Source organism: Protobothrops mucrosquamatus, unplaced genomic scaffold (genome assembly GCF_001527695.2).
Source record: "Protobothrops mucrosquamatus isolate PMUCROS unplaced genomic scaffold, P.Mucros_1.0 scaffold81, whole genome shotgun sequence".
In the NCBI taxonomy this organism is placed as follows: Eukaryota; Metazoa; Chordata; class Lepidosauria; order Squamata; family Viperidae; genus Protobothrops; species Protobothrops mucrosquamatus.
The window spans coordinates 1,907,097-1,928,827 of NW_015386458.1; the positions used below are offsets into that span (position 1 = coordinate 1,907,097).

The 21,731-nt window shown below is 42.6% G+C and overlaps 1 protein-coding gene across 1 annotated transcript in view; it reads right to left on the bottom strand.

Annotated features, from left to right (window-relative positions):
• Positions 1–21,731, bottom strand: part of CRHR2 (corticotropin releasing hormone receptor 2) — a 98,409-nt gene that overhangs the window by 1,088 nt on the left and 75,590 nt on the right. The window contains exons 7-11 of the mRNA XM_015812406.1: positions 20,966–21,026; positions 18,397–18,469; positions 5,367–5,452; positions 3,731–3,866; positions 1,748–1,789 (exon numbers count right to left, since the gene is read on the bottom strand). Coding sequence (XP_015667892.1) covers positions 1,748–1,789; positions 3,731–3,866; positions 5,367–5,452; positions 18,397–18,469; positions 20,966–21,026 — 398 coding nt within the window. The remainder of the gene's footprint in view (positions 1–1,747; positions 1,790–3,730; positions 3,867–5,366; positions 5,453–18,396; positions 18,470–20,965; positions 21,027–21,731) is intronic.

Consider the following 21,731-nt stretch of genomic DNA (forward strand, 5'->3'; position numbering starts at 1 on the left):
CCCGTTGCTTCTTGTCCTGCCTTCAGGCGCTCTGGAGAACAGCTTGACTCCCTCTTCTTTGTGGCAGCCCCTGAGATATTGGAACACTGCTATCATGTCCCCCCTCGTCCTTCTCTTCCTTAAACTAGACATACCCAATTCCAGCAACCGTTCCTTATATGCTTTGGCCTCCAGTCCCCTAATCATCTTTGTTGCTCTTCTCTGTACTCTTTCTAGAGTCTCAGCATCTTTTTTACATCATGGTGACCAAAACTGGATGCAGTATTCCAAGTGTGGCTTTACCAAGGCCTTGTAAAGTGGTACTAACACTTCATGTGATCTTGATTCTGCTGCCCCCCCCCCAAAAAAAAAAATCAGGGCCACCCTTTAAAGCAAGTATGAAGATCTAGGTCTGGAATTTATCCTTGTTTGCCAGATAGTCCGCAGTACTGATTGTCAATTTTCCTGAAGCTGATAGGACTGCTAGTAGAAAATAAATAATCCCACCTAAATGATGGAGTTACACCAGAGAATTACAAGTAATCCTTGTCTTATATTTAGTAAGACATTTAGAGACCATTTATTCCACTGTAACAGCCCTGGAAAAAGTGACTTATAACCATTTTTTCACATTTATAACCTTTACAACATCCCCACGGTCAGATGATCAAAATTCAGATGCTCGGCAACTGGCATGTACTTTTGACGGTTGCAATGTCCCTGGAGTCACGTGATCCCCTTTTGCGACCTTCTGACAAGCAAAGTCAATGGGGGAAGCCAGGCTCATTAAACAACCATGTTACTCACTTAACAACTGCGGCAAGAAAAGCTGTAAAATGGGATAAAATTTACTTAACAACTGTTTTGTTTAGCAGTGGAAAAATTTAGGCTCAATTGTCGTTGTATGTCCAGTACTTTCTGTAACTGTTTTAATTAGAAAAAAAGATATATCTAATTTTGTTTCAGTTTATGCTCAAGATAGAAAAAAAATGAAAGCTCAACATTAGATTTTGCTGACTACTTTGTTGTTATAGCAATAGTTAATATTTACCAAGTATGAAAAAGTAAAAAAGTTGAGGGTCTAATTTTATTTTGTATTTTACTGCACTGAAAGCCAATGATTTTTCCCCCTCTTATTCCTTTTTCTCTTTATCCCACAGTTCTCCCCCTTTCTCGTTCCATTTGTATTTTATATAATGATAATCTTAATAAAAGATTATTTGTATTATAATAAATATTATATAAATATTCTTTTATTAAGATTATCACTTTCTTTTAAATGTAGATATATTAAAAATAATATAAATATGATATTAAAATATTTATGTTATATTTAATATATCTTTATATTAAAAAGAGAAATTGAATAATCCCACAAATGTGGATTTGAGAGCAGACATTGGAATCAGCCCTCCATACTGAAATCTACCTCTTCCTACAGCAGATAATCTCATTTTCCACTTATCTTTCATTTTAATGTATGCTGATTACTGTGCATTTAAAGTGACAATAAAGTTTCTATTCTATTCTATTCTATTCTATTCTATTCTATTCTATTCTATTCTATTCTAGCCTAGCCTAGCCTAGCCTAGCCTAGCCTAGCCTAGCCTATTCTTCCCTGCATAAAATTAATGGTGCTCTTCTTGGTGTGATTAGAGAATAAATATATCTAATAATTCACATGTTGTTTGTTGCAATTTGGAACAGGTTTCATTTCTCCACAAAAAATTCCCTGTGGTTTAATAAAAACAGGGATAGTGCAACTTACCTCACTATTTAAGAAGCAGTAAAACACAGACACAAAAAACCCCTAGGAAAAAAAGAGAAAGATTAAGAGGTAGATTTTAATATTAAGAATTAGAACAATCAGTGGAACAACCTGCCATGAGAACTGTGGATGCTCCAACACTGGAAGTTTTTAAGACTGGACAGCCATTTTTCTGAAATGGTATACTATAGGGTTTCCTGCCTGAGCAAGGGGTTGGATTAGATGACCTCCAAGGTTCCTTCCATTATTATTATTATTATTATTGTTGTTGTTGTTGTTGTTGTTGTTGTTGTTGTATAATAATAATAATAATAATAATAATAATAATAATAATAATAATAATAATAATAATAATAATAATAATAATAATAATAATAATATTTTCCCCCTCAGGATAAAAAAAAAGAAAGCATTTATAGGAACAGAGTAATTGTGTGCAATTTTGATGCAAGCTTTTACATATTAAGATGTAGCCCATAACAAGTATAACCTGGCAGTTTCAGAGATTTCAAATTTTAGGCAAAAATCTAGTGATGATCTATATAGCAGTATTTCCCAACCTTGGCATGTTGAATATACCTGGACCACAACTCCCAGAATTCCCCAGCCAGCTATGAAATCCACAAATCTTTAACTTGTTAAGATTGAAAAACACTGATCTATAGATATGAGGAAGCTCAGCTTGAGAATTTTCCCGCATTCTTTTAATTATAATTCTACTCTCTATTAATAGAAGCAACCTAGAACTAAGGAGAAACTTCCTGACAGTTAGAACAATTAACCAGTGGAACAACCTGCCTCTAGAAGCAGTGAATGCTCCAACACTGGAGGTTTACAAGAAGAGACTGGACAGCTATTTGTCCGAAATGGTATAGGGTTTCTTGCCTGAGCAGGGGGTTGGACTAGATGACCTTCAAGGTACCTTCCAACTGTATTATTATTATTATTATTATTATTATTATTATTATTATTATTATTATTATTATTATTATTATTATTATTATTATTATTATTATTATTACTACTACTACTACTACTACTACTACTATTATTATTATTATTATTATTATTATTATTATTATTATTACTATTACTGTATTTAAGGTGCAAGAAACTAGTCTAAGTGATGCATTTCAAATATAGATGATAGGAACAGAAATTATAATCTAGACTTTTACATACAGACATCCAGTTTTTGACATGAGTGCTGAACTAAATTTTGGCATGATTAGAAAGCCACTCCTTCAGACTTAAAAGAGTTGGAAGGGACCTTGGGGGTTTTCTAATCCAACCCCTTGCTCAAGCAGGAGACCCTATACCATTTCAGACAAATGACCGTCCAATCTCTTCTTGTAAACCTCCAGTGACGAAGCACCCACAACCTCTGGTGGCAAGTCGTCCCACTGATTAATTGTTCTCACTGTCAGGAAGTTTCTCCTTAGTTCTAAGTTGCTTCTCTCCTTGATTAATTTCCATCTGTTGCTTCTTGTCCGGCCTTCAGATGCTTTGGAGAATAGCTTGACTCCCTCTTCTTTGTGGCAGCCCCTGAGATATTGGAACACTGCTATCATGTCCCCCCTCGTCCTAGACATACCTAGACATACCCAATTCCAGCAGCCGTTCCTTATATCTTTTAGCCTCCAGTCCCCTAATCATCACTCTTTTTTGTGGTGGCCCCTCAAATATTGAAATACTGCTATTATGTCACCCCTATGGCTTTTTTCATTAGATTAGACATAATGCAATTCCTGCAACCGTTCTTTGTATGTTTTAGCCTCCAGCCTCCTAATCGTTTTTGCTGCTCTTCTCTGCACTCTTTCTAGAGTCTCAGCATCTTTTCAAGATCGCGTATCAAAATCGCGTCACGGGACCATTTTACAAAGCTTGACCAAAACTGGATGCAGGATTCCAAGTGTGGCCTTACTAAAGCTTTGTAAAATGGTCCTGTGACGTGATCTTGATACTAATCTTCTGGTTTCTTACCTGAAAAGACTGCAAGAAAGAATTGAAGTAGATGAAAAAGATGTGGGAAATGTCATTTTCTCCTGGGTTGACGAAAAACAGCATGTAGGTGATTCCTAGAAGCGGCAGGAGGACTAATGTTGCTTTGACTGCCTTCCTGTGGAGGAGAAGTCAAAGGTCAAGCCCAAAATCCAGCACAAAGACAAAATCCAGACATACTATACTTCCAACCCCATCTGTTGCTTCTTGCCCTGCCTTCAGGTGGCGCAGTGGTTAGAACGCAGTATTGCAGGCTAACTCTGTCCACTGCCAGGAGTTCGATCCTGACTGGCTCAAGGTTGACTCAGCCTTCCATCCTTCTGAGGTCAGTAAAATGAGGACCCAGATTTTTGAGGGCACGCTGCTGACTATGTACACCGCTTAGAAAGGGTTGTAAAGCACTATGAAGCGGTATATACAGTAAGTGCTATTGCTATTGCCATTTGGATAATAGTTTGATCCCCTCATTTTTGTAGGAGCCCCTGAGATATTGGAAGACTGCTATCATATCCCCCCTCGTCCTTCTCTTCATTAAACTAGACACACCCAATTCCAGCAACTATGTTTTATACTCCATCCCCCCTAATCATCTTTGTTCCTCTTCTCTGCACTCTTTCCTAGAGGCTCAACATCTTTTTTATACTGTGGCAACCAAAGCATGCCATACAGATAATTCTTGACTTACAACCATTCATTTAGTGACCATTCCAAGTTTCAAAAGGTGACTTATGACTATTTTTCACACTTATGACCATTGCAGCAGCCTCAGGGTCACATGATCAAAATTTGGATGCTTGGCATGTATTTAGAATTACTTAGCATAACAGAATTGGAAGGGACCTTGGAGGTCATCTAGTTCAGCCCCCTGCTCAGGCAGGAAACCCTATACCAATGATGGCGAACCTTTTAGAGATCGAGTGCCCAAGCTGCAACCAAAAACCCACTTATGTATTGTCGGGTGCCGATTGGGCATGGCCATTGGGTGGGTGTGGCCCATATGGTGGGCGTGGCCCATATGGTGGGCGTGGCTGTGGTGGTAACGGCAGACTGGGTGGGACTAAGAAGTTCAATCAATCAATTCCAACTTTGCGAGATCTTTTTTTTCCCGCGAGAAGTTAAAATTGATTGAACCTTTTTTTTTTTGTACATGGCTGTGAAGGTCTAAAGCGAAAAGGTTTTATAAAACCCAGCTGAAGGCCTAGGACTGGGGTGGCAGCGCGCGTGCCCACAGAGAGGCCTCTGAGTGCCACCTGTGGCATGCGTGCCATAGGTTTGCCACCACGGCCCTATACCATTTCAGACAAATGGCTGTCCAATTTCTTCTTAAAAACTTCCAGTGTTGGAGCATTCACAGTTTCTCGTGGCAAGTTGTTCCACTGATTAATTATTCACTAATTAATTTACAATGGTTGCAATATCCTAGGATCATTTTGTCACCATTAGCAAGCAAAGTCAATGGGAGGAACCAGATTTGTTTAACTACCTTATGAGTAATCTAACAACCGAGGTATTTGACTTTATGACCCCAGCAAAAAAGGTTGTAAAATTGGGCACCACTCATGTAACAATCAGCTCCCTTAGCAACATAAATTCTGATCTCATTTAATACTATACTTACCTGTACTGTATGGTTTCTGAGGTGGTTGAAGCTCTCAGCTTTGTCATTAGAATCCTAACTATGTTAAACAGAAACACAAAATTTATCTGTGAAAAGAAAAAAGAGAGAGAAAACCAAATCAATGAACTGCGGTAGGGAATTAACGCAACTGAATAAACTTTCTGTGCCTCTGTGTGCAGGAGAGCGAACGAAACGGTACTTTTCCTGCACAAGTTGAAATTAAATTATTTTCATAGCTCAAGATTTCTTTTCACAGCTGACAAAATCAAGGTCTATTCATTCTGATTTTTGAGGCACAAATGAATATATTGGCACTCTGAAGGGCGAATGGATATTACAAGGAATTTATAATCATACGTCGTTAAGGTCACCATGTAACTGCGCCTGATATTATAACTCTTTTTGTGGCAATTGTTAATTCAATGCAGAATTATTTCAGCAAATCAATTGTCCATAATTGACATTGATTGCTAGAAACCAGAAATAAATGCTGATTTCTACAAAAAACATGGGAGCAGAGTATGATAAAATGTTGCCGAATGTGTTCACATGACAGTGGGGATGGGCCAGCTGTCAAAACTTTTAATATGGGTCATAAATAGCCCTGGGAAGATCTGTGTAACTTTGAACAGTTGCTAGGCAAATGGTTATATGTCAAGGATTAACTATATTTACTTACTTTACTTTTTTTTTTTTTTACTGATAGAGCTTATATGCCTCCCATCTCACCTTGAGTCGACTCTAAGGTAGTTTACAATCCATAAAAACAACTGTATAAAACATTTTAAAATGTTTTACATGCATCTCTGCTGTGGACATTTGATCTCTACAATTTATGTGAGGCTGCCTTTGAAAACAGTTTAGCAGTTTCAGCCTGTCGCAGCCTAGGTAAAAGCAGGGATTAGGGGAGGGGTCTTCAAACTTGGCCCTTTTATGGCTTGTGGACATCAATTCCCAGAATTCCTCAGCCAGGCACGCTGTCTGAGGAATTCTGGGAACTGAAGTCCACAAGTCATAAAAGGGCCAAGTTTGAAGAGCCCTGCTTGTGGACTTCAACTCCCAGAATTCCTCAGCCAGGCACGCTGGCTGAGGAATTCTGGGAGTGGAAGTCCACAAGTTATAAAAGGGCCGAGTTTGAAGACCCCTGGATTAGGGGTTAGAAAGATTTTGCATTACAGATAGTCCTCAATTTACAACAGTTCATTTAGTGACCGTTCGAAGTTATCAGGGCATTGAAAAGAGTGACTTATGACCAGTTTTTGACACTTAACAATTGTTGCAGCATTCCCACGGTCACGTGATCAAAATCCCATCTTAAAGTTGCCAATCTGACTCTTTATTCTTGGAGCTGTTCTTCCAAATAGTAGCTTCCTCTATGAAACAGTTCAGCCACTCTGTTTCGTTAATTAAGACTTGGCAGCTGAAGCAGCTGGGGAAACTTATCCGAGCATCAGCAATCCTAATTAATCGAGAATTCAGAACTCATCCAGGTCCGGCTTACAATGACATTTGCACAGCCAAGTTCCCCAAAACTTTTGTAACAAGGGAGTGTGTTTGGCTTTGTAGCATGAAAGGGATGATGTTATGAGAGATGGAGAACACGGAGAACATACTTTAGATCAGGGGTGGGGAACTACGCTCCTTATATGACTGGTGGATTTCAGCTCCCAGAATTCCTGAGCCAGCCACCTAAATTCTGGGTTAATGAGGAATGCTGATGTTAGGATCAATACGTGAGCCATGCCGGCTCAGGAATTCTGGGAGTAGAAGTCCACAAGTCATATAAGGGCCATAGTACTGCTAGGAGATCAAACCGGTCAGTCCTAGAGGAGATCAACCCCGACTGCTCTTTAGAAGGCCAGATCCTGAAGTTGAAGCTCAAGTGCTTTGGCCACCTAATGAGAAGGAAGGACTCACTGGAGAAGGGCCTGATGCTGGGAAAGATTGAGGGCAAGAGAAGAAGGGGACGACAGAGAAGGAGGTGATGGAGTCACTGAAGCAGTAGGCGTGAGCTTAAATGGACTCCAGAAGATGGTAGAGGACAGGAAGGCCTGGAGGAACGTTGTCCATGGGGTCGTGATGGGTCGGACACGACTTTGCAACTAACAACAACAACCCCACCTTTCGTTTAGAACAGGGATGTCAAATTGGCGGCCTGCAGGCCGGATGCGTCACACATAGGCTACACCCCCTCGACTCCGCAAAGGCAAAAAACGTCACGATATGTCATGTGACACGATCGAGTTTGACACCCGTGCTTTAGGACACGTGGATGGATGGACAGACAAACATAATACTCCATATCTCGTATAGCCAATTTCATTCATTTTCCTTATTGCCATTTTTTTTTAAAAAAATTAGATTTGTCTCTTCTCTCTTGTTTTTTTTGCTCCCCACCCAACAAATGGACCTCCTGCCCAAGAAGCATCTGTGGAATTCATCACAACATGTGGTGGCCACTACCCTAGATGGTTCACCAACAAAGGATTAGATAAATCCCCGAAGGATAGTTCTATGGAAGACTATGACTTTTGAAGACTGGAGACTATGTATTTTGAAGACTCCATATCACCTCCAAGTTGGGGACATATCAGCTTCTGAGGGTCAAGGATATGAGTTTCCACCCACCGTTTGCAGGCCATCTGGCTGGCCATTGAGAGAAAGAAAATGCTGGATTAAGAGAGATCCTGGCTGATTTGGTACCATTGCTATTATTTTGTTAGGTTTGGTATCTACAGATCAGCATAAACATTGGATGGGCTAATCAAAGCTTGTGTAGGCTGAATGTTAGATGTTGACCATAAAGAGTCAATTAGGACAATTAGGTGATTGGACCAAAATCACCCAGCCGGCTTTCATGCCTGAGGCAGGACTAGAACTCACAGCCTTCTGGTGATTGGCCCAAAGTCACCCAGCCGGCATTCATGCCTAAAGTGATACCAGATTATCCTCATGGTTTTGTAATCTGAACAAAGAACTATATTGAATGTTGATTCAGTCAACTCCAACATTATTATTTCTGCATTTTGGTTGAATTCTGCTACTTTTTGGATAAGTTACAAAGCGTTGCACCTCTGCTATCCATTTTTACCTAATTGGAAAGATCCACTCTGAAGATAAGGGAAGGATAGGGATCCCCAACCCCCGGGCCACTACCGGGCTGTGGCCTATTTGCAACCGGGCCCTGGGCTGGTGCACATGTGTGCGCAGCTTGACTTGCACGAGCAGTGGGGTAGCACACACACACTCATGTGTGCGCAGCTAATCTTGCAGTCAAGCTGTGTGCGTGCATGTGTGTGTGTGTGTGTCTGTGTGCTGGCCCACCACTCACGCGGCCTGGTTCCTCTCCCCCCCACCAGCTGGGCTGCCAAGCTGCAAAAGTTGGGGACTGCTGAATTAGGCCATCTCCTCCAGGATTACAAAACAGCTGAAAACACTTTCAGTTTTAACACTTTCTTTCTCTATCTTCGTTTCTGTTTTTGGAAGAGCTGAAAGGACTCAAACGATGGTGCTGCTCATTTCCTGATGAAAAACCACATCCAGGCAAGTACACGGCACTGGTCTACACGTAGTCCTTGACTTACGATCATAATTAGGGCCAGAGCAGAGTGTTTGTTAAGGGAATCATCACGTGAACGTGCCTGATTTCGGGACTTTTTTTTTGTCCTGGTTGTTAAATGAATCCACATGGTCGTTAAGCAAGTTTAGCTTCTGCCATTGACTTTGCTGGTTGAAAGCCAGCGATCATGTGACCCCAGGACATCAGTTGCCAGGCACCTGAATGGCAATCACATGACCACGGGGATGGCTGTAAATGCAAGGACAGTCCCTTTTTCCAGTGCTGTCATAACTTCAAATGGTTGCTAGTCATAAGTCAAGGACTACTGTATAAGGGTCCAAACACAGCTTTCTCCATGAAGGGCTCACCACAACTTCATTTAAGGTAGCAGGAAACTTGACCCACTGCAGAGGAAGTTAATAAACTCAGAAACCATTAGCACAGTGGTTCTCAACCTTTTTAATGCCGCGACCCCCAACCGGTCGTAAGTCGAGGACTAAACCGGTCGTAAGTCGAGGACTACCCAACCGGTCGTAAGTCGAGGACTTTCCCTGCCCGGGAGCGCCGCGCATGCATGGTTCCGCCCCCTGTGCCGGCCAAGGCGTAGCTGGCAAGTGGCAGAGACGGAGCAGGCCGACCACCAGCTGGCCCAGCCCAAGGGAGGTAAGGCACCCGCCGGAAAAGGGGAAAAAAAATGGCGGACAAAAAAAATGGCGGACAGCCTTGCTTGGCGACCCCCATGAAATGGCTGATCGACCCCAAATGGGGTCACGACCCATAGGTTGAGAACCGCTGCATTAGCATGATGGAGCCTTTACAGGCCCTCAAAAGAGAAGGATCTAATAAGCAAGTCAAAGGTCATGAAGCATTCCAAGTTTCCTTTTCCTTGTGAGGCAAAGAGTGAAACTGACTCGCGCGCTGAAATGAAAAGCTCCATTAATCAGCACACAACTTCAACTCACTTCTGCCCTGGTGGTATGCAGCTTTTCAATGATATGACGACAACTGCAAAAGTTGTGTTAATGGGCAGAGTTAACGTTCACATTCAAGGAGGTCAAAGACAATTTGAAGAAACTCAGAGAAGAAACTCATAGCAGATGGCCTATGATGCATACACATATACGCAATGATTCAGATTTAAGACCCTTGACTGAGGAGCTCAAAACAGGTTATCTTTCTTTTACAACAACCCTGCAGAGTAGGTTGGGTGGGTGGGAGAGAGAGAGAGAGCGAGAGAGAGAGAGAGAGCGATCTGCTAAGGGTGTTCCATGGATGAAGGGAGACTATAGTCTAGATTTCCCCACTTCTAGAGTGGCACCCTTCCTTCTCCTGTTTAAACCTTGACATTTATTAATTTATATCCCACTTTTGTTATTTTTATAAGTAACTCAAGGCAGCAAATAACCCCAATACTCCTTCCTCCTCCTATTTTTCCAACAATACTCCTTTGAGGTGGGCTGGGCTGATAAAGAGTTGCCCAAGGTCACCGAGTTGCTTCCATGCCTAAAGTAGGACTAGAACTCACAGTCTCCTGGTGATTGGCCCAAAGTCACCCAGTCGGCTTTCATGCCTGAGGCGGGACTGGAACTCACGGTCTCCTGATTGGCCCAAAATCACCTAGCTGGCTTTCATGCCTGAGGTGGGACTAGAACTCACAGTCTCCTGGTGATTGGCCTAAAATCACCCAGCCGGCATTCATGCCTAAAGTGATACCAGATTATCCTCATGATTTTGTAATCTGAACAAGGAACTATACTGAATGTTGATTCAGTCAACTCCAACGTTATTATTTCTGCATTTTATTCTGCTACTTTTCGGATAGTTACAAAGCGTTGCACCTCTGCTATCCATTTTTACTTAATTGGAAAGATCTACTCTGAAGATAAGGGAAGGCCATTTCTGGATGACACCAATTTGTCATCTACCAGCTGCAGATGTCCAGAAGCAGTCTTTGTCTTCCGATCCTAGCATAATAAATGTACACTCTAAAACTGAATGTACAGTTTTAGAGGCAAGATATGAGCGTAGATCAGGGGTGGACAACTGTGGCCCCTTTATGGCCCCAGGACTTCAACTCCCAGAATTCCTGAGCCAGCATGGAACTTCAAGCCAGCATTCCAGGCATGGCTGCCTCAGGAATTCTGGGAGTTGAAGTCCCCAGGTCTTAGGGGCCGTAGTTATCCACCCATGCTGTAGATATACAATTATGGACTTTCATGATCTGATATAGATTCCAATATGGCCCTTCTTATGCCCACTGGCTATCTAGGCCTTCTCTAGGCAGATAAATCAGTGACAAGTAGGCCTCTGCAATAATTAATACGCCTCCAGGGGCAAATCCAGAGTGTTAGCCTGGCAACAGAGCCCTCTTTCATTATGGGCTGCCCCTAATGTGCTGTGTATGACTTCGGGCAGCTTAGAGAAAGCTTAGATGATAACAGAATAATAGAATAACAGAGTTGGAAGGGACCTTGGAGGTCTTCTAGTCCAACCCCCTGCTCAGGCAGGAAACCCAGTATCATTTCAGACAAATGGCTGCCCATCGTGGGGGGGTCTAGTGATGGGTAGGGTCTATCGTGGCGATCTAGTGATGAAGACTCTCGCCTCCCACTTGGAAGGTTGATAGTTCAATCCTAGATAACAGCAGATGTTTCTTTCTTAGGGTGCAAAGCCAAAAATATCTCCTGTGAACTCTGTGTGGCATCAGGAAGGGCATCCGGCCAGTAAATGCTCAGTTCCATCTAGTCCAGGAGTAGGCCACCTTGGCTCTATTATGACTCATGGATTTCAACTCCCAGAACTCCTGAGCCAGCATGGCTCAGCTTGGAAATCTCTCCCTTTCCCCTCAGCATGGCTGGCTCAGGAATTCTGGGAGTTGAAGTCCACCAGTCACAAAAGAGCCAAGGTGGCCTACCCCTGATCTAGTCGGTCCGATTCTACCCTGAATTAAAGGATTACAGAGTCGTAAAAAGGGAGAGGAGGATGACAAAGAGCACACAGGTAGTCCTCAACTTACAACCACAGTAGGGACTGGACAATTCATTGTAAGTGGTAAGTCATTAGATGAAGCATTACATGACTGCACCTGCTTTTACAACCTTTTTTGCTGCAGTCATAAAATGAGTCACCATGGTTGTTAAGCGAGACACCACCGTGCAGATAGTCCTCGACTTACAACAGTTCATTTAGTGACCATTGAAAGATACAACACCACTGAAAACAGTGACTTATGACCATTTTTCACCCTTATGACCGTTGCAACATCCCCAGGGTCACATGGTCAACATTCATACACTTGGCAAACTGAGTGATACTTATGACCTTTGCAATGTCCTGGGGTCATGTGATCCCTTTTTGCAACCTCTGACAAGCAAGAGGGACGCCAGATTCACTTAACAACCAGGTTACTAACTTAACAACTGCAGGGCTTCACTTAACAACTGTGGCAAGAAAATGGGGCAAAAGTCACTTGACAATTGTCACGCTTAGCAATGGAAATCTCGGCCTCAATTGTATTCGTAAGTCGAGGACTGCCTGCAATTACTTTGCTCTGCATAATTCTGATTGGTTAAAGAACCAAGAAGCCCTGTCCTCATTTTTTGAACAAGGCTCCTAAGGGGGTCTTGGCATGACTCCAGACTGGTGGGACTGTGGGAGAGTGAAAGAGGGGACACCTGGTTGAGGTTCTCCTCAAAACTAGAAGGACGAAGGGCCACCTGCTTTAGAAGACAGACAGGATCGTATGCTCAGTTTTGATCACCATTGCCCTCTCGCTCTTCACAGTAAAGAAATAAAATTTAGGGCAGGGGTCCTCAACCCCTAGTCTGTGGCCTGATACTGCGTTTTCCCCAAAATAAGACCTAACTGGAAAATAAGCCCTAGCATGATTTTTCAGGACGCTCGTAATATAAGCTCTATTCCAAAAATAAGACCCAGTTAAGATCATCAGCCAGACGGATGCATTTAGTACCGTATTTCCCCCCAAATAAGACCTAGTGTGTCTTTTGGAGCAAAAATTAATATAAGACCCGGTCTTGTTTTGGGGAAAACATGATAGGAATTGGACCACGCAAAGCAACGGGTGAGTGCACAAAGCTTCATCTGTATATGAACAGGATGTAGGTTGCGTGCAAAACCATCACCACCACCCCTCTGGTCCATGGAAAAATTGTCTTCCACGAAACTGGTTCCTGGAAGTTGGGGACCGCTGATTTAGGGGAAGAATAACCGGCAACATTGCAAGCCTTGAGTTTCAAGTGGAAGCTCATTTTCTGAAGCCCTTGCGATGTCCTTCAGCCCAAGAACGGAGTTGATGGGGAAATCAAGACCACAAACATATCCGTGCTCGCTCTTTGCAATCAAGGAGCTATTTTAGAAATGCTTTTAGAAAGATGCCTTTAGGGTTTCTTAAACAGAGGCACCTGGCAGCTACAGAAGTCTCTTTTGTGAACTGACAGAGCTGAAGTACCATTATTAACCTCTGTCTTTTCAGTGGGGGAATTGCCAGAGTGAAAGAGAAGAGCAGTAAAGAGAAAAATATTGTTTTGGACACACCACAAAATAGGTCTGAATCTCCACTTGGAATGAATTTCAGCGGTGCTTTCTGAGTTAGTCTCTCTTTCAAACCATCTGATCTTATTGAATCACTGCAAAGATTAAAAAAGGGTGAGAAGTTTTTTTTTGGGAAAAAAAAATAAACTATAAGCACTAGGGCAAGGACAGATAAGTTGCTGCCTCTCGTAATCTCTGCCACCAGCTCAGGATGATGGAAATCATAGTTGCCGGTAAGCAGGTCAATACATTCCTAAGGGCGTGTTTTGGTAGAAACGGGCTGTAAAAACCAGCTTTTGGCAAAAAAACCCCATGGCATTAAATCATGTCACATGACCAGGGAATGCTGCAGTGTGATCCTGAACTGAAGTCATGTGACTTTGGGAAGGGTTATCTGTGTGGCACAGTCATAACTCAGAATGTTCACTAAGTAACCAGTCATTAAGCAAGTACTACCTATACAGGTAGTTCTTGACATATGACCACAACTGAGCCCAAAATTTCTGTTGCTAAGCGAGACAGGATGATAAATGAGTTTTGCCAGATTTTTTCTTGCGACAGTGATTAAGTGAATCACTGAAGTTGTTAAGTCAGTAAAATGGTTGTTAAGTGAACCTGGCTTCCCCCATTGATTTTGCTTATCAGGAAGTTGCAAAAATGATTACGTGATCCCGAGGATACTGCAACGGTCATAAATAGGAGTCAATTGCCAAGCATCTGAATTTTGATCACGTGATCATGGGGATGCCATAATGGTCATGTGAAAAACGGCCATAAGTCACTTTTTTTCAGTGCTGTTGTAACTTCAAATGGTTACTAAATGAATAGTTGTTAGTTGAAAATGACCTGTCTATGCTCATAAGGTGAGTTCTCAGTTTTCACAGGCGAGAGCTGCTTGGAAAACGTCTAGATCAGTGGTGGCGAACCTATGGCACGGGTGCCAGAGGCGGCAGTCAGAGCCCTCTCTGTGGGCACGCGTGCCGTCGCCCCAGTCCTAGGCCTTCAGCTTGGTTTTATAAAACCTTTTCGCTTTAGGCCTCCACCACCATGTGCAAAAAAAAAAAAGGTTCAATCAATCAGTCAATTTCAACTTCTCACAGGAAAAAAAAAAGATCTCGCAAAGTTGGAATTGATTGATTGAACTTTTTAGTCCCACCCAGTCTGCTGTTACCACCGCAGCCACGCCCACCCAATGGGCCACACCCACCAGGCACCCAACGATGCATAAGTGGGTTTTGGGTTGCAATTTGGGCACTCGGTCTCTAAAAGGTTCGCCATCACTGTTCTAGATAGTTCTGCCGCCTTCTATATACTGATGAGGGCATCATATTATGAACTGTGGGAGAGCCACAAACTCTAGAGTCATTTTTTAACTCCCTCCTTTATTACTTTTCATTAAATAATCAAGGCAGCAAATATACACTTTGGGCCTTCTTCCTCTATTTTCCTCAGAACAAGCCTGTGAGGAATATTGATTCCTTTGAATTTTGGGGTTGGAGAAGACCCCCGAGCAGTGATTTTCAATTTCAGCAACCTTAAGGCGTGTGGACTTCAATTCCCAGAATTCCCCTCGCAGCTGTGCTCACCATTATCACAACATCCCCATGATCAGGCCATCAAAATTTGGACACTTGGCATCTGGCATGTATTTAAAATGACTACAGTGTCCCAGGTTGTCATTTTCAGCCTTTCCCGAGCAGCTTCTGACAAGAAAAGTCAATGGGGGAATCCAGATTTGCTTAATGACGGCACGATTCACTGAACAACGCAATGCTTCACTTAACGAATATGGCAAAAATGGTTGCAAAAATTGGGTGCAACTCACTTAACAACTGCCTTGTTTACCAACGGTAATTCTGAACCCAGTTGTGGTTGTAAGTCAAGGATTCTCTGTATCTTTGTTTGCATTTCATTCATAATACGGCAAAATGGAGTAATTAAAACTGGGTGGGTGAAATTAAGCATAAAGACAAACGAGGTCAACTTTGCGCGATGCCATCTTCACATTACAGAACGGCGTGTTTTTGGAGCGCCAGTATGTCACTTAACTCAAGGATTTCAATTCAGTTCAGAATAGAAGCTGGAAGGGACCTTGGAGGTCTTCTAGTCCAACCCCCTACTCAGGAAGGAGACTCTATACCATTTCAGACACACGGCTGTCCAGTATCTTCTTAAAAACTTCCAGTGTTGGAGCATTCACCGCTTCTGGAGGCAGGTTTTCCACTGGTTAATTGTTCTGTCAGGAAGTTTCTCCTTAGTTCCAGGTTGCTTCTCTCCTGGATTAATTTCCATCCGTTGTTTCTTGTCCTGCCCTCAGGCACTTTGGAGAATAGCTTGACTTCCTCTTCTTTGGGGCAGCCCCTGAGACACTGGAACACTGTAGTTGGGTTATAGGATGAGGGTGGAACTTTGTTCTCCAAGCTTGTGGGTTGGTTTCCAAACAGTTCGTTAGCAGGCTGGGTAACATCTTCAGGGGATTTTAGGGAATGTCAATGTTGGTGTTCTTCTGCTTATAAGGGCTTTGAGTGGTCAGTAGGTCATGGAAGGGTCACATCAGGTGAGGGTCTTGGGATGGGTCTTGGGATGGGTCAGGGGTGGGTCACGTTAGACTCTCACCTGACGTGACCCACACCTGACCCCCCCAAACCCATCACTAGACTCATCACAAGACCCTCACCTGATGTGACCCACACCTGACGTGACCCACACCTGACCCCCTCTACAAAACTCATCACAAGACTCTCACCTGATGTGACCCACACCTGACCCCCCACAAAACCCATCACTAGACCCATCACAAGACCCTCACCTGACGTGACCCACAACTGACGTGACCCACACCTGACCCTCTACAAAACTCATCACAAGACTCTCACCTGATGTGACCCACACCTGACCCCCCACAAAACCCATCACTAGACCCATCACTAGACTCATCACAAGACCCTCACCTGATGTGACCCACACCTGACCCCCCACAAAACCCATCACTAGACCCATCACTAGACTCATCACAAGACCCTCATCTGACGTGACCCACATCTGACCCCCCCTACAAAACCCATCACAAAATCCTCACCTGATGTGGCCCACACCTGACCCCCCCACAAAACCCATCACAAGACCCTCACCTGACATGATCCTCCCATCACAAGACCCACTGACCACACGCAGCCCTTGTGGGCAGAAAACCCCCGCCATTGGCGCTCCCTAAACTCCGCTGAAGACCCACCTAGTCTGGTACCGAAACGTTTGGAAACCAACCCACAAGCCGGGAGAAAGAAACCTTCACACTAACACTGGAATTCTGCTATCCTGTCACCCCTCGTCCTTCTTTTCAACCGTCATCCTTCTTCTGCTATCCCTTTCCCACAATTCATCTGCTAGCTGAGCATTCTGGGATATATCCGGGAAAAACCTTTTTTTCCAAAGCAGCCACTCCATCCAGCTGCACAACCTCACAATCTCTGCGGCCAGCCCGATGCGCCCTCGTTTGCAAACAGCTCTTTCTCCAGTGTTTTGCCTGCAGTTTGAGCCGCAAAGGATTCTTACAAAGAAAGGAGACCAAGCGAATTGGATCTGTTGTGTCATTCCAAGCTGAATGTTGTTTGTTTATTTATTTATTCTTATTCCTCCTCTAAGGAGGCCTGCCAAATTTCACTAACATGCCAATTAAATATTCTCAGTCTATGGAAGCGGTGACCTGTGCTCGCAGCCAATCTCCCAGACAGCCAGTTTTAATATACAGTGAAATTAAAAAAAAAACAAAAAACCAGCAACAGGAAAACAGTGCAAAGACAGATGGATGACTTCACACCTTTTAACAGGGTTATTTGAGATCAGCTAACAGACAGGAGAGGCATCCTGCTCAAATATTTATCCTTGAGGAAAATACCTCACAGTATCGGTTTAAAAAGTCATGTAATTTCTCCTCTTGCTTGTTTGCTGGGCCTTATCTTTTAAGCCGGGGCATCACTTGATTTCAATCAAGGGTGCTAATTGAAGAATCACGATCCAGACCTGGATAGGTCACAAGAAAATGCTAATCTTCTTTCAAAAGCAGAGGAAAAAAAGGGCTTTGTGATTTGACTCAGCTTAGAAGCCCAGACTATAAAAACGTGGCATGATAACAGAATGTTTGCAATAAAAAATGAAAAAATAAGCAAGAAAAAGATGATGGGAAGGGTGGGGGGAAACCTCAACCAGCACTTTGCGCACACAAAGAAGGAAGCTTGGAGAAACTTGGAGAGACAAAGGGACCCTGGCATTTTCCAGGTGAATTTTTTGGGGGTCAGGAGACGAAAAGCAAAAAAAATAAAATAAAAAGCCAATGGAATCCTCGGCTGCGTTAACAGACAGATAGAATCAAGATTACATGAAGTGTTAATACTATTTTATAATGCCTTGGTAAGGCCACACCTGGAATACGGCATCCAGTTTGGTTGCCATATTATAAAAAAAGATGTTGAGACTCTATAAAAGGTGCAGAGAAGAGCAACAAAGATGATCAGGGGACTGGAGACTAAAACATATGAACGGTTGCAGGAATTGGATATGTCTAGTCCAGGGGTAGGCCACCTTGGCTCTTTTGTGACTCGTGGACTTCAACTCCCAGAATTCCTGAGCCAGCCATGCTCAGGGGAAAGGGAGAGGTTTCCAAGCTGAGCCATGCTTGGAATTCTGGGAGTTGAAGTCCACGAGTCATGAAGGAGCCAAGGTTGCCTATCCCTGGTCTAGTCTAATGAAAAGAAGGAGTAGGACTAGGTAGATATTGATACCAGTCTTTCAGTATCTCAGGGGCTGCCCCAAAGAAGAGGGGAGATCAAGCTATTCTCCAAAGCGCCTGAAGGCAGGAGAAGAAGCAACGGATGGAAATTCCACAAAACGCCTTAACAAAAAATTCAGAGCTAAATATCTTACCAGCAGAACAAGAATCACTGGTCCTTGATAGATGTAATCTATGTATTTCCCCGGTTCTTTTCCAAACCAGCACCTGCAAATAGAACCATTTATTAAGGTAATACAGGGAGAATGAAAAACAGCCAAGGGGAAAGACAAATTGACGAGAGAACAGATGAGACAGAGGACAAGCTTTAGAGGGTTGTGGTTGAGTGGAGCTGATGAAATGACGAAAAAGAGAAAAATATAGGAAGCAGGGAATAAGCTAGGAGTTTTGGTGAGCACGGGAGAAACATACTGAACGCTATCGATTTAAATTCTATTTAGTTCATTTGTCTTGTCTTCGCTCTTATTTCCTGCTTCAAATTTCTTTGACTTGCTATTTCTTTCTTCTTTTATTATCCTTTGTGTTAAGCTGCTAACCCTAAGAAGAAAGAGTATGATGGACACACACACACACATATATATATGGGTAGTCCTTGACTTATGACTGTAATTGAATCTATCTATCTATCTATCTATCTATCTATCTATCTATCTATCTATCTATCTATCTATCTATCTATCTATCTATCTATCTATCTATCTATCTATCTACCTATCTACCTATTCCAAAATAAATGGCTTTTCTGGCAAACTCATAAATCACGTTCATGTGACCGGTCACGTGGTCAAAATTCAGACGCTTGGCAATTGACTCATATTTACGACAGTCACAGTCCCGGGGTCACATGATCCTCTTTGGCGACCTTCCGACAAGCAAAGTCAACGGGGAAGCCAGATTCACTTAACAACAGTTTGATTAATTTAACAGCTGCAGTGATTCACTTAACAACTGTGGCAAGAAAGGTCGTAAAATGGGGCAAACTTGCATAAACAAATGTTTCACTTAGCAACAGAAATTTTGGGCTCAATTGTGGCCGTAAGCTGAGGACTGGCTGTATAAATCCCATATACTGTATATATCAAATAAAAGATAAGGACGTGTTGTGGTGTTCCTTTAGGAATGTTTCTCAGTTATGCCTTTGCAATGCTTGGGATCTGTTTTGCCTTTCAGCTTAATTATGCAAATGAGACTGATGGATGGGCCTCTTTTGGCAGACGCAGCCGGCCTCTACTTTGCTTCTGTTCCTACCTCCACTGCTCCTTTCATGGCCCCTCACAGAATCCAAGGCACCCTGGCCCCTCATTTTTTTCACTCTTTCCCTGAAGCTCAGAGCATTATCAAGCGAACTCTGCACGGATGCAGGAGACTTTGCTTTCATTGGGCCTTGCATGGAAGAAGCCTTATTTTGAGTCTCACTTGAGGGATCTTTCTTTCTTTCTTTCTTTCTTTCTTTCTTTCTTTCTTTCTTTCTTTCTTTCTTTCTTTCTTTTTCTTTTTCTTTCTTTCTTTCTCTTTTTCTTTCTTTCCTTCCTTCTTTTCTCTATCTCTTTCTTTTTCTTTCTTTCTTTTTCTCTCCTTCCTTCCTTTCTTTATCTCTTTCCTTTCTTTCTTTCTCTTTTTTCTTTCTTTTTTTCTTTCCTTCCTTCCTTTCTCTATCTCTTTCCTTCATCTCTTTCCTTCCTTTCTTTATCTATCTCTTTCTTTGTCTGTCTTTCTTTTTCTTTCTTTTTTTCTTTTTTCCTCCCTTTCTTTCTTTTCTTTTTCTTTCCTTCCTTTCTTTCTCTATCTTCCTTTTCTTTTTCTTTCTTTCTCTCTTTCCTTCCTTCCTCTTTTTTCCTTTCTTTCTCTATCTCTTTCCTTCCTTCCTTCCTTCCTTTCTTTCTTTCTTTCTTTCTCTTTCTCTTTCTTTTTCTTTTTTTCTTTCTTTCCTTTATCTCTTTCCTTCTTTTTTTCTCTTTCCTTCGTTCGTTTCTTTATCTATCTCTTTCTTTCTTTCTCTTTCTTTTCCTTCCTTCCTTCTTTTCTTTCTTTTTTTTCCTTCTCCTTCTCCTACTCCCTATCTTCTCCATCTTCCTCTTATCTTCTCTTTCTCCTCCTCCTCTCCTTTCCTCCCTCTCTCCCTGAAAAACTGACTTACAATTGTTCCTTGCACTTAATAACTGCTGTAGCATCCCATGATCAAAATTCAAAGGTTGGCAATGGCCATGTATTTATGACAGCTGTAGCATCCGGGGTCACATGGTTGCCATTTGCGACCCTACTCGCTGGCTTCTGACAAGCAACCTAAATTAATTTATCAACTGTATGATTCACTTAGCAATTTCAAGGATTTGTTTAACAGCCATGGCTAAAAAAGGTCATAGAATGAGCGTTGCTCCCTAACAACGCCTTCCTTAGCAATGAAAATTCTACTCATAAGTTAAGGGTTACTTGCCTGAAGCATTCTTGGCTCAGTTTGAATTCGTTGTATATTTTTTTCTGTTCCATCTTTCTCCCAGGATCTCGAGGTATCCGTGAAGCCCTCTGAGATCACAAGAGTGTTTCTCTCCCCCCCCCCAAATTAGTAATTTTGAAAAGGGATATTCTGGCCTGGGTCATTATCCTAATGCAAAGCTCATTTTTGCTGAACTGTTTCTTCCTCCAAAGCGAAGACCTGCTGCTTGCAGAAAAACAGGGAACGGACTGGATCATTTTTATACTTACTGCTCATTTTCGTAATAAAGCTTGCAGACAGCCCAGGATATGATAATGGGGCAGGGAATACCTGCAGGAAAAGAAAACAGAAGTTCTAAGAAGCTCCTTCAAAACCTGGGGAAAAAAGGAGAGGGAACTGCCGCAAATTCATCACTATGGTGGGACCATTTCAGAAGTCTGAAGGAGCAGAAAGGAGCTACATCAAAAGATTTTATTTGCTAAAAATATTAGAGCAGTTTAGGTTTTATAGACCCTTTTGGATATTTGCTTCAATCTATCCGTTCCTTTATAAAAACTTTGCTGTACATCTGTCTAAATCCATCCACTCATGAAAATATTCCTTTTTTCTTCCTCTCTCCCTGTCCTCTCCCTCCCTCCCTCCCTCCTATCTTTCTTTCCTCCCTTCCTCCCTTCTTTCCTCCCCTCCCTTTCTTTCCTTCCCTCCCTTCTTTCCTTCTTTCCTTCCCTCCCTCCCTCTCTCCTTTCCTTCCCTCTCTCCCTTCTTTCCTTCCTTCCTTCCTTCCCTCTCTCCCTTCTTTCCTTCCTTCCTTTCTCCCTCTCTCCTTTCTTTCCCTCTCTCCCTCCCTCTTTCCCTTCCTTCCTTCCTTCCTTCCTCCCTTCCTCCCTCTCCCTTCTTTCCCTCTTCCCTCCCTCCTTCCTTCCCTCCCTCTCACCCTTCTTTCCTTCCTTCCTTCCTTCCTTCTTTCCTTCCCTCTCTCCTTTCCTTCCTTCCCTCCCTCTCCCTTCCTTCCTTCCCTCTCCCTTCTTTCCTTCT